At 44.4% G+C, this 14091-nt stretch overlaps 1 protein-coding gene across 3 annotated transcripts in view; it reads right to left on the bottom strand.

The window, feature by feature from the left end:
- Nucleotides 1-6864: 6864 nt before the first annotated feature.
- SENP8 (SUMO peptidase family member, NEDD8 specific) overlaps nt 6865-14091 on the bottom strand; it is a 45499-nt gene continuing 38272 nt past the window's right edge. For 2 of the 3 annotated variants that reach the window (XM_069765611.1, XM_069765612.1), the window contains exon 2: nt 6865-7804. In XM_069765611.1, coding sequence (XP_069621712.1) covers nt 7177-7804 — 628 coding nt within the window. In that variant the 3' untranslated portion in view covers nt 6865-7176. Of the gene's footprint in view, nt 7805-9337; nt 9481-14091 lie in introns of those variants that run through there. The other variant, XM_069765613.1, reaches the window with a different exon arrangement.

The following is a 14091-nucleotide window of genomic DNA, read 5'->3' as shown; positions in this document are numbered from 1 at the left end:
CACTGTCTAACGAGAATACCAAGCTATTACAATTTTGACCTTTAGCAAGGAGCCTTTCTGAAGAAAGCGCCACCGATTGTGCCTTCAATGAAAGCTGCAGTCCCAGCACAGGCCTGCTCCATACCCAGCAATGCTAGTGCCCTGATGGATGTAGTGCACATTACTTATGTAATCCGTGTTCACACAGCATCTCACAAAAGCTGTTTAGTTGCACAGCTCACATCTATTATCTTATCCCATCTTCCCCCATACACATGAATGTATAGTTCAGCCAAGCATACGGTTTCCATGGTGAGAGAGATGCCATTCGCAGCCTGACACCTATGCCAATGGTGGCAATTTATTTAATAGAAAGAAAAGTATTGAGCATTAATAGGACTGTCAGCACAGAATGACTTATCAAACCTAATACAGGTGCTCGGTACATCATGTCGAGACCAATCATTAAAACACCAGCTTGGTTTCCCTTCTCTGGCTCTATGAAGCCAGAGCTGTCACTCAAAGAGGCGACAGAGAGGGAAAACAAGCAGGTGGGAAAGTGTATATAAATTATTGTCTCTGCCATGGAGCACCGAGCGCCTGTACTTGGTTTGAACAGTCACTCTGTGCTGATGGAGTCCCCTTTAGCCTATGTGCCCACATTGCGAATTCATGTGTGGATTTTTCCGGGCAGATTTTAAAAAAAAAATCTGCAGGATTTCCAGCTTTTTTTGTGCAGATTTCACCTGTGTTTTTACACCTGTGGATTCCTGTTGAGGAACAGTTACATAGTTATTAAGGTTGAAGGAAGACTTTAAGTCCATCTAGTTCAACCCATAGCCTAACCTAACTTGCCCTAACATGTTGATCCAGAGGAAGGCAAAAAAAACCCATGTGGCAAAGAGTAAGCTCCACCTTGGGGAAAAAAATTCCTTCCCGACTCCACATACGGCAATCAGACTAGTTCCCTGGATCAACGCCCTATCAAGGAATCTAGTGTATGTACCCTGTAACATTATACTTTTCCAGAAATGTATCCATTCCCCTCTTAAATTTAAGTAATGAATCACTCATTACAACATCATACGGCAGAGAGTTCCATAGTCTCACTGCTCTTACAGTAAAGAACCCGCGTCTGTTATTATGCTTAAACCTTTTTTCCTCCAAACGTAGAGGATGCCCCCTTGTCCCTGTTTCAGGTCTATGATTAAAAAGATCAGAAAGGTCTTTGTACTGTCCCCTCATATATTTATACATTAACATAAGATCACCCCTTAGTCTTCGTTTTTCCAAACTAAATAGCCCCAAGTGTAATAACCTATCTTGGTATTGCAGACCCCCCCAGTCCTCTAATAACCTTGGTCGCTCTTCTCTGCACCCGCTCCAGTTCAGCTATGTCTTTCTTATACACCGGAGACCAGAACTGTGCACAGTATTCTAAGTGTGGTCGAACTAGTGACTTGTATAGAGGTAAAATTATGTTCTCCTCATGAGCATCTATGCCTCTTTTAATGCATCCCATTATTTTATTTGCCTTTGTAGCAGCTGCCTGACACTGGCCACTGAATATGAGTTTGTCATCCACCCATACACCTAGGTCTTTTTCATTGACTGTTTTGCCCAGAGTTTTAGAATTAAGCACATAATTATACATCTTATTACTTCTACCCAAGTGCATGACCTTACATTTATCCCCATTAAAGCTCATTTGCCATTCATCAGCCCAAGCTTCTAGTTTACATAAATCATCCTGTAATATAAAATTGTCCTCCTCTGTATTGATTACCCTGCAGAGTTTAGTGTCATCTGCAAATATTGAAATTCTACTCTGAATGCCCCCTACAAGGTCATTAATAAATATGTTAAAAAGAAGAGGGCCCAATACTGACCCCTGTGGTACCCCACTGCTAACCGCTACCCAGTCCGAGGGTGTTCCATTAATAACCACCCTTTGTTTCCTATCCCTGAGCCAGCTCTCAACCCACTTGCACATATTTTCCCCCTTTGTGTGGCACCATATCAAAAGCTTTTGAAAAGTCCATATACACTAGATCTACTGGGTTCCTTTGGTCCAGTCTGGAACTTACCTCTTCATAGAAACTGATAAAATTAGTCTGACATGAACGGTCCCTAGTAAACCCGTGCTGATACTGGGTCATGAGGTTATTCCTCTTCAGATACTCCAGTATAGCGTCCCTTAGAATGCCCTCCAGGATTTTACCCACAGTAGAGGTTAAGCTTACTGGCCTATAATTTCCGAGTTCAGTTTTTGTCCCCTCTTTGAATATTGGCACCACATTTGCTATACGCCAGTCCTGTGGTACAGACCCTGTTATTATGGAGTCTTTAAAGATTAAAAATAATGGTCTATCAATGACTGTACTTAATTCCTGCAGTACTCGAGGGTGTATCCCATCCGGGCCCGGAGACTTGTCAATTTTAGTGATTTTTAGACACCGCCGCACTTCCTGCTGGGTTAAGCAGGTGACATTTAATGGGGAATTTTTATCACTAGTCATTTTGTCTGCCATGGGATTTTCTTGTGTAAATACTGATGAAAAAAAGTCATTTAGCATATTGGCTTTTTCCTCATCCTCCTCCACCATTTCACCCAGACTATTTTTATAGTTGTAGAGTTGCAGAATCCGTGCAAAGAATTGACATGCTGTGGAAAACACCTCGTACACACACGGCTCTGCTACATCCACACAAACCACTCCTGACCCCACACAAAAGCTTACCCTTGTCCAGCACCTGAGCACCATGACAACCAGCAGAGTCCTGCACTACACGGAGGCCCCTGTTCATGTGGCTCCTGACTCGTCCCCTCCTGTGACCTCATGACAGGTCCTGTGCGCAGAGCTGCGGCAGCAATAGCTGTGGTGTGCGGCTCTCTGTGGTGAAGGGGCTCTGCTGCGGGACAAGTGCAGTCCCACCCAAGCCTCCTTGGACCGCCGCATCATCAGGTGGCCCACTGGCGCCCCCCTGTCGGCTGCGCCCGGGGCACATGCCCCGGCTGACCCCCGGATACGCCACTGTGTTCGCTTATCACTAGAAGCACCTGAACGGTCTGATACAGAATTCAAGGATTCAACTGCAGTCTTAAAAGGTTCCCCGTCAAGGACAGGAAACCAACTTATGCGCCAGAGAGGTACTGCCCTTTCTATCTTGAAGGTTTCCTGTCCTTGAAGGGCAGATCCCCTTGCTCGTTGGCGCTATCATGGGTGACAGAAAAATCTATTCTTCTGAGGCGCTTTGCAGATGCAAAGACATTCAGACATCTAAATGAGGCTTTACACAGACTGAGCAGAGCAGCGTGATGATTCCACTACTGTAGGGACAGCAGCAGTGAGCAAAGATTGAGCAGTCAGACATTGTACTAGTAATGCCAGGCTACAGAGCTGTTCCCTCTGCTTTAACCCCTATCTGACCTCGGACGGGATAGTACGTCCGAGGTCAGATCCCCTGCTTTGATGCAGGGCTCCGCGGTGAGCCCGCACCAAAGCCAGGACATGTCAGCTGTTTTGAACAGCTGACATGTGCCCGTAATAGGCGCGGGCAGAATCGCGATCTGCCCGCACCTATTAACTAGTTAAATGCTGCTGTCAAACGCAGACAGCGGCATTTAACTACCGCATCTGGCCGGGCGGCCGGAAATTACGTCATCGCCGACCCCCGTCACATGATCGGGGGTCGGCGATGCGTCTCCATTGTAACTATAGAGGTCCTTGAGACCTCTATGGTTACTGATCGCCGGTGGCTGTGAGCGCCACCCTGTGGACGGCGCTCACAGCACACCTGCATTTCTGCTACATAGCAGCGATCAGCAGATCACTGCTATGTAGCAGAGGCGATTGAGTTGTGCCTGCTTCTAGCCTCCCATGGAGGCTATTGAAGCATGGCAAAAGTGAAAAAAAAAAAGTTGAAAAAAAATGTTAAAAAAATAAAAATATAAAAGTTTAAATCACCCCCCTTTCGCCCCAATCAAAATAAATCCATAAAAAAAAAATATCAAATCTACGCATATTTTGTATCGCCGCGCTCAGAATCGCCCGATCTATCAATTAAAAAAAAGCATTAACCTGATCGCTAAACAGCGTAGCGGGAAAAAAATTCGAAATGCCAGAATTACATTTTTTTGGTCGCCGCGACATTGCATTAAAATGCAATAACAGGCGATCAAAAGAACGTATCTGCACCGAAATGCTATCATTAAAAATGTCATCTCGGCACGCAAAAAATAAGCCCTCAACCGACCCCAGATCACGAAAAATGGAGACGCTACGAGTATCAGAAAATGGCGCAAATTTTTTTTTTTTTTAGCAAAGTTTGGAATTTTTTTTCACCACTTAGATAAAAAAAATAACCTAGTCATGTTAGGTGTCTATGAACTCGCACTGACCTGGAGAATCATAATGGCAGGTCAGTTTTAGCATTTAGTGAACCTAGCAAAAAAGCCAAACAAAAAACAAGTGTGGGATTGCACTTTTTTTGCAATTTCACCGCACTTGGAATTTTTTTCCCGTTTTCTAGTACACGACATGCTAAAACCAATGATGTCGTTCAAAAGTACAACTCGTCCCGCAAAAAATAAGCCCTCACATGGCCAAATTGACGGAAAAATAAAAAAGTTATGGCTCTGGGAAGGAGGGGAGCGAAAAACGAACACAGAAAAACAAAAAATCCCAAGGTCATGAAGGGGTTAAGGGTATGTGCACACGTCCGGATTTTTTCCTGACAAAATTCTGAGAATTCTGCCAGAAATCCGCATGCTTTTTTCATGCGGATTTCTTGCGGAATTTGCGCGTTTTTTTCCGGAATGTCCATTTTGATAGGAAATCCGCAAAAATATAGAGCATGTCCGGATTTTTTGCGGTATGCAAAACATATGCACAAAAAATGCAGAATGCATTCTAAATGATAGGATGCATAATGTTAGCGTTTTTTTTAGCGGATTTATAGCGTTTTTATGGCAAAATTCCGAGGAAAAAAAAAAACGCTAAAAATCCAGACGTGTGCACATACCCTAAAGAAACTACTACTGAGACCAAAGCTACAGTGTTGACTTCTTTCAGTGGTGCAAACAGGTCTGTGGCTTTGTTTCAGTAGGACTATGTCAAGCTACCCTGGTACTCTTCTCACCACTGCTGCCCAGACCTCCTGTTACCTCTCAGAGTATGTGCACATGTTGCGGATCCGCAGCGGTTTTGACGCTGCGGATTTGTAGCAGTTTTCCATGCAGTCTACAGTACCATGTAAACCTAAGGAAAAACAAAATCCGCAGTGCACATGCTGTGGAAAAAAAAAAGACTGCGCGGAAACGCTGCGTTGTTTATTCTGCAGCATGTCAATTCTTTGGGCGGATTCTGCTGCGGTTTACACCTGCTCCATAATAGGAATCCGCAAAGAACGTGGTAAATCCACGGTAATTCAGCAGTGTGGTTTACCTGCGGATTTACAAAAACAGGTGCGGAAAAATCCACAGGTAAACCACACTGCTGAATTAGGCTACTTCCACACTAGCATCGGTAAGGGGCCGTCGCAATGCGTCGGCCTGACACAAACTGCGAAGAAAAGAAAAATATGAACGGGGGCAGCGGATGCAGTTTATTGCATCTGCTGCCCCATTGTAATGTCCGGGGAGGAGGGGGCGGAGTTCCGGCCGCGCATGCGCGGTCGGAAATGGCGGACTCGACGCACAAAAAAAGTTACATGTAACTTTTTGTGCCGACGGTCCGCCGAAAACACGACGCATCCGTCGCCCGACGGATGCGACGTGTGGTGATACATCGCTAATGCAAGTCTATGGAGAAAAAAAAAAAACGCATCCTGCGGGCAACTTTGCAGGATGCGTTTTTTCTCCAAAACGACGCATTGCGACGTCCGTCAAATGACGCTAGTGTGAAAGTAGCCTTACCGTGGATTTACCGCGTTTTCCTACGTGTGCACATACCCTCACTGCTCAACTCCGCTTGAGCAGGGATGGGGAAATTGTAGTGTTGAGCACAGGGTCATAATGAAATGTTGCCCGGCTCCAAGTACAGCTGTGAACTGGATAGCCTAGCTGAGGCAATTACTTGGAGAAGGATGTCTTCTTGTGCAACACTGCCACCTTGTGGGAGAGGAGTGTAAGGTGCTGTAGGAGAAGGCACTATCTGAGCATGCTCGGGTGCAGAGTGTCTTCGGCATGCACAAAAAATACTTTCAAGTCCCTGTGCCCGCATGTCTTGTGGCGACAGCAGAAATTATAACACCAAATTTGCAAGTATCACAGGCCACTGTACAGTAGTTACTCAATCCCTCTTAAAATCGTCAAATATTTTCTTCGTAAATTAAGTGTACAAGAAAATATATCAAAGTTTCTTATCCTATCAGAGAAATATGCTTCTTTCTCTACTTCACTCATTTGTGAAGACATTTATTCACTAGAAGCTCTAAAATCCACACTTTTTTTTTTATAAATGTGCAAATTAGATTTTAAGCTCATTTATATACAATGCAGTGTAACATTCTGTAGATTTTCTGTGAATAATTGGCAGCAAATCTACAGTGTGAACATGCCTGTTATTTGTATACTAGACTGTGGCCCGATTCTAACGCATCGGGTATTCTAGAATATGCATGTCCCCGTAGTATATGGACAATGATGATTCCAGAATTCGCGGCAGGCTGTGCCCGTCGCTGATTGGTCGAGGCAACCTTTATGACATCATCGTCGCCATGGCAACCATTATGACATCATCGTCGCTGTGCCCGTTGCTGATTGGTCGAGGCCTGCAGGCCTCGACCAATCAGAGACGCGGGATTTCCAGGACAGACAGACGGAAAAACCCTTAGACAATTATATATATATAGATTAATGATAAAAAGGTCATACTGCAACAGTTTCCATGTAAATATTTAATAATCTGGTTCTAATACATGTATCATTCATAAATAGCAGGAAAGGCAAAACCACAGACCGTGAACTCCGCCTTTAGCGCATGTATTCTTGCAGTTAACCAACTTTTCACATTGAGATACCAGGAAGGCATCACTTACTGTATATTATATCCAGATCAACCTGCCAATACAGCGCTGAAATTAGTAGTGATCTGAAAACTTAGAGCAGTGTGTCACAGCAGCAATAACGCTTACAACCCGAGGAGTGGACGTTGCACATGTCTAACTTCAACTTTCTCAATGTCCAGAAGTAGCTCAGGGATGGCTACTTATTCCCCTGATGATTTCTTTCCACTCCGAGCGCATCTGTGTGACATACTGAGGTGTTATGCTTTGCAGACCCGGATTGTTGCATCCCCGGAAATACTGCTCACACAGAGCTTGTGCCACACACACCACATACATGCCACAATCATAGCTGTTGTACTGCAATGGGGCCTCTTCTTCCTGGTATCGTGGATTACCGCCAAGTATGCTGGTTAGGTTTCTAGCCATTTGTTGGGCGTGTGGGGAATTGGTCCCTGGTGCAGAGTCATAATGAAGAAATTCACGGACGCCACCGAAATAGGCAAGAAGGCTCCAGTGTGATCCTCCAGCTTGGGTTCCAGCATTATCATTAACAGGCAGCAAAATTAGGTCTTTTTTTGGTAGGTCTAGCGGGTGTAGAAAGTCTGGGGCCTCCTTGCCACAACATTTTATAAACTGGCTCACCTCGGGACTGATGAGGGTAATTTTCTCAGCTGTTGATGGGGATAATGTTGATGCGAGGAATTCAAAAGTAAAACCAATGAGGTTGTCATTCAACCAGTGAGGGGCATCCAAAAGTGCAACATCTGAAGAACGTAGAAGAGAATCCCCAAAACTCAGCACCACCCGGTCCATTCTGAAGAAACAAGAACATATGTATTAAACATTTTGGACACTGATCCAGGAATAACCAGAACTGTATGAACGGACAACTGTAAATCTATATAATATATATATATTTTTTTTTTTGTAAACAACATGTAGAACAAGAAACCAGCAAAGCCATGTGCACTATGCAACCCTGTGAGGAGGCAAGAGGAAGAAAATATAAATTTATCAAATATTTTAACGTTTTTGCCATGCTGAAAATATATTTAAAAAAAAAAAAAACACACAACAACATACACAACACATGGACCGCACATCCATTCCGATGGGCATTGCTGGTCTTGATCAGATGCCTCCTCTCTTCTTGTAATCGCTGTCCTCCTTCGTGTGGATGACGCATCTTACATCAACCTCCAATGTACTCCATCAGGTTCCTGGCAGGCGCACTTCTATCTACCAAGGGCAGAGCAAATTACTATAGTGCGCATGTGCCAGGAAAAGGCAAAGAGTGCCAATGACCCTGAAGTAAAGCCGACCCATGCACACTATAGTGCTTTCCTCTGCACTCGGCAGAGCGAAGTACACCAGGGCGGAAGCGCGAAGGGCGACACTGCGTGGATGACATAGGAGAAACTTCATCTACACAAAGCAGAAAAAGGAGATGGCAATCACAAAAAAGGAGGTGCCGGATCAAGTCCAGCGATGCCCATAGGACTTGACCGCCGTGTAGGGGAGTATTTGGGATCTGCAGACTAGATGGGGGGGGGGGGGGGGGGAAGATTTAAACAAAAAACAAGACCACTAACAGTATTCCAGTACAGCATGCTGATCAGACGGTATAAAGCCCACTGATGTCACTGCAAACCTCTCAGTGGGTCCCTAACATTGTATAGGCTTAAGGCTATGTGCACACGTAGGTGGGATGTCTGTGGATTTTTCCGCACCTGTTTTTGTAAATCCGCAGGTAAACCGCACTGCAGATTTACTGCGGAATTACTGCGGCTTTCCACCTGCAGATTCCTATTATGGAGCAGGTGTAACCCGCAGCGGAATCCGAGCAAAGATTTGACATGCTGCGGAATAAACAACGCAGCGTTTCCGCGTGTTTTTTTCCACAGCATGTGCAATGCGGATTTTGTTTTTCATAGGTTTACATGGTACTGTAAACTCATAGAAAACTGTTAATCTGCAGCGTCAAAACCGCTGCGTATCCGCAGCATGTGCACATACCCTAAAGGTGCAGTGACTGCACAAGGAAAGAAGATGCATTGGTGCCTGACAGCCCTCATACTATAAGGGCTTGTTTTCACTTGCGAGGAACACGTCCGTGTCTCGCATGTGGAAACGAAGCTCTGGTGCCGGCACTTGGGAGTGGAGCGTGCAGCTACATGGGTTGCTGTGCGGCCGCACGCTCCGCTCCACAGTGCCGGCGCCAGAGCTTCGTTTCCACATGAGAGACACGGACGTGTTCCTCGCAAGTGAAAACAAGCCGTAAGGCTGAGTCCCCATGATCCCAGTACAGACAGGCACAACACCAAGTGAAAGGCATTAGAAAACTCACCTTCCACAAGCACTCAGACTGAACTGAGAGCAAAACTAGGCGGAACCCCTCTAAGAGTCTCCTGCTAATTAGAAACGCCTGTGCCAAATGTGAGGAGTGCTGGTCCAAGTTAAAAAAAAAAAAAAAAAGATTTTTGACATGCAGTAGAAAAATACATGGACCCATACATCCAAAAGTCATATGTTGATCTAATGCAGGGAGACAAAACTGAATGTCAGATTCTTAGTGTACCATTCTGATCAGACTGTATGAAGCACACAGCAAACCTCTCAGTGTGTCCCTAACTATTTGTAGCCTTAACCCCTTAGTACCAATACAGCAAAAGGCTGCCGTCACACTAGCAGTATTTGGTCAGTATTTTACCTCAGTATTTGTAAGTCAAAACCAGGAGTGAAACAAATAGAGGAAAAGTATAATAGAAACATATGCCCCACTTCTGTATTTATCACCCACTCCTGGTTTTGGCTTACACATACTGAGGTAAAATACTGATCAAATACTGACCGTGTGACGGCAGCCTAAAACTGACCTGATGTAAAAGGACAACTTCCCCCAACAGTTGGAAATGCTGCAACATCAGTGTTGGCACCCACCATGGCCGTTTAACTGCTTATATGCTGCTATCAATAGTGACTAAGGCTTCTAGATGGATAACATAGTGTAAGGGGGGCTCCCTCTTTATCCCTATCGGCATCGAGATCATGATTGAGTGGTCCTAATAGTTGCCATGGCATTTCATGGCCAAATAATGGCCTTAGACTATGTTTACACATTGCGTTTTTGCAGCAGTTTTTATGCCAAGTTTAAGCTGCGTTCAATCTGCTTACAAAAAGCAGGTTTTGATTATTTTTGTGTGAGTGTTTTTGCTTAGTTTTTACTGCGTATTTCTACTACGTTTTTGTCAGGGTACATTTGTCTTTTGTGCATGCTGATAAAGTTTAATGCATGACAAAAAATCTGATTCAACCTCATCAGGTTTTCGCACCAAAAAACGCAGCAGAAGAGATCGCGGCGGTCATTTTCCCAAAGCCGAGATGCAAACTCGGCTTTGGGAAAATGGCCGCCGCGATCTCTTCTGCGCACGCGCGGCATCCCGCGGCCATTTTCCTGAAGCCCCGTGCAGCAGAGCACTCTATCTGCGCACGCGCGGCCCCAGAAAGATGGCTGCCCCCACCGATGAAAGGGATGACAGCGCAGATCGCGCGCTGTGTCTTCACGTGCGCGCAGGGAATTCGGAACTTGGACATGCGCACACCACTACGCCACCAACAGAAAGCTGGGGAAGAAAAGAGCGATGTCACCACGCCCACCCGACCTGACCAGCCTGATTGACAGGTGAAAACGGCGACTTTGGTAATGTATTTCTCAGCATAGGTAGGGAATCAGGGTACACTACATACACTATAGTAACGCACAGCACAGGCCCTATTTAACAGTATTTATAGCTCAATCTGGCAAAACGGGGTGACAGGTTCCCTTTAAATAAATAAAAAATAAATAAATAAACTACCTGACAGCAGTTCTGAATATGCTGAATAAGGAATATGTTTTCCATATATAGGACCCCCAAAGTCACTTCAAAACTGAACAGGTCCCTAAAAAAATAACTTTTGTAAATTTCTTTGAAAAAATGACTGATAAATTTTTAAAGGGAATCTGTCACCCCAAAAATCGTATATGAGCTGCGGCCACCGGCATCAGGGGCTTATCTACAGCATTCTGTAATACTGTAGATAAGCCCCCCGATGTAACCTGAAAGATAAGAAATACAGGTTAGATTATACTCACCCAGGGGCGGTCCCGGTGCGGTCCGGGTCCGATGGGCATCGCGGCCCGGAGCCTCCTATCTTCATACGATGACGTACTCTTCTTGTCTTCCTGCCGCGGCTCCGGCACAGGTGTACTTTGTCTGCTCTGTTGAGGGAAGAGCAAAGTACTGCAGTGCGCAAGTGCTGGGAAAGGTCAGAGAGGCCCGGCGCCTGCGCACTGCAGTACTTTGCTCTGCCCTCAACAGGGCAGACAAAGTACGCCTGTGCCGGAGCCGCAGCGTGAATACAAGAAGAGGACGTCATCATATGAAGATAGGAGGCTCCGGACTGCGACACCCATCGGACCAGAACAGAACCGGGACCGCCCCTGGGTGAGTATAATCTAACCTCTTTTTCTTACCTTTCAGGTTACATCGGGGGCTTATCTACAGCATTACAGAATGCTGTACATAAACCCCTGATGTCGGTGGCCTTAGCTCATATACGATTTTTGGGGGTGACAGATTCCCTTTAAAGCACAAATTTTTCCAAAGAGGATATCAAGAAAAAAATACAATGGGGGAACTCAAAATATCAATATCGCACAACAAACCCTAATTGGATATGAGAGGCCACAAAAAGGGGTCAAGAGTATATTTACCAAAATGTTATCATTTATTAATATTAAAATTGTACAGAATTACATACATCAAACAAGAGTAGCACTAGCAAAGCAGGTACCATGTGGATTTTTGTGAGCCAAAGTACAGCATTATATATGACAAAAAATTATTAGTGCAAAAAATGCAAATACTATGCTCTGTAAACAATGTGGGAAAGTACAAGGGAATCGCGTTTACCACATTCCTATTCAGTCCCATAAGGGGTCAAAACTCCAAATGGAGTGGAGATATAGACAAAAATCGCTCCTATGATTAAGTCCCGCAGTGCAAGTTAGTGCATATTATTGAACAGAGTATTCATGAATAAAGTGCAAATATCAGCGCCACATTGTTTACAGAGCATAGTAGTTGCATTTTTTGCACTAATAATTTTTTGTCATATATAATGCTGTACTTTAGCTCACAAAAATCCCCATGGTACCTGCTTTGGTAGTGCTACTCTTGTTTGATGTAGTTCTATACAATGTTAATATTAATAAATGATAACATTTTGGTAAAATATACTCTTGACCCCTTTTTGTGGCCTCTCATATCCAATTGGGGTACATTTTTAAAGAGTCTAACATCCTAACAAAAGAACATTTTACAGATGGTGCTGATGTAAGGCAGCCATGAGGCAAATCTTATTTACCGATGTTTGTGTGTGGTATGACTATCTGGGCTAAAGGGATAATCAGTTGCAGTTTTTGAAAGTTGCAAATTTTTAGAAATTTGGCAAATTTCTGATATTTTTATAAATAAACGCAAAACATGTCGACCTAAATTTACCAGTATTATAAAATATAATGTATCACAAAAAAAAAATATCAGAATCACTGTGATATGCTGAAATATTCCAGAGTTATTGCCATATAAAGATGTCAAAATCGAAAAATTTGGCCTGGTCACTAAGGTGTTAAAGGTGAGGCGCCATGTCCCAACCACCGCTGTAGCGACACTGCACTAGTAGGGCGGGCGACCTGGTGCCTCACAGCACCCATGCTGAAATGTTGAGTCCCCATGACTCCAGGCCACACCAAGCCACAGGCAGAACACCACAGCAACAATGGCCGACACACAGTGCCAACGCCAAGTGAAAGGAGCTTGGAACAGCACTCCTCTCATTTGGCACAGGCGTTGATAATTAGCAGGAGACTGCAAGAGGGGTTTTGCCTAATTTTGCTCTCAGTTTGGGAGTGTGTGGAAGGTGTTGATGCGGTGTGTCGGCGCGGCCTGGAGTCATGGGGACTCAGCCTTGCAGTGTGGGCGCTTTCGCTGCAGCGGTGGTTGGCGCTCTGTGCTGCACTTTTAAGGTAATAAACAACAATTAGGGAACCCCCCCTGAGCAGTTTGCTATGACGTGGTAGTGATCAGAATGTTAAACTAAGACTAAGTTTTGCCTAGCGGCATTAGATCAACATACAGTTTTTGGATGTGCGCTCCGTGTGTGTGGTTTTTACGGCATTGGCATATTTTGAAATTTATGTTGATAGCTGTGTAATTCAGGCACCTGGCGCAACAGCAGCGATTGGAAACCATGCCAATCATAGCAGTTTAAGATTAGGTGCCACAAATAGATACTGTAAGGCTGTGTGCCCACGTTGCGTTTCTGCCACGTTTTTCCGCAGTGGAAACGCTTAAAAAACGTTAACAAAACGCATCCCATTAATTTTAAAAGCATTCTGCGCCCATGCTGCGTATTTTTCCGCAGCGGAATCGCGTCGCTGTAAAGTGCGCAGCATGTTCATTAATTTTGCGGAATCACGGTGATTCCGCAGCCATAGATGTGTATTGGAAAAAATGCATGAAAACCGAATGTAAAATGTGTCAAAAATGCATCAAAATCCGCACACATTTTCCTGGCAAGGGTGTGCGGTTTTGATGAGGAAAAATCTGCTTCTTTTCTGCAACGTGGGCACATAGCCTAGTTGGCCTGGTCACAATCGTATACAGAACAGGCAATAGTGTATTAAAAAAGTTAACTTTTTTGTTGGACTTGCTGACCCTCCCCCCCTCTCTTTTTTATATATATATATATATATATATATATATATATATATATATATATATATATATATATATATATATATATATATACTAGATTGTGGCCCGATTCTAACGCATCGGGTATTCTAGAATATGCATGTCCCCGTAGTATATGGACAATGATGATTCCAGAATTCGCGGCAGACTGTGCCCGTCGCTGATTGGTCGAGGCAACCTTTATGATATCATCGTCGCCATGGCAACCATTATGACATCTACGTCGATACTGTGCCCGTTGCTGATTGGTCGAGGCCTGGCGGCCTCGACCAATCAGAGACGCGGGATGTCTACGTCCTTT

The sequence above is a fragment of the Ranitomeya imitator genome, chromosome 4, assembly GCF_032444005.1.
Source record: "Ranitomeya imitator isolate aRanImi1 chromosome 4, aRanImi1.pri, whole genome shotgun sequence".
Lineage (NCBI taxonomy): Eukaryota > Metazoa > Chordata > Amphibia > Anura > Dendrobatidae > Ranitomeya > Ranitomeya imitator.
This window is presented reverse-complemented; position numbering and strand designations above follow the sequence as displayed.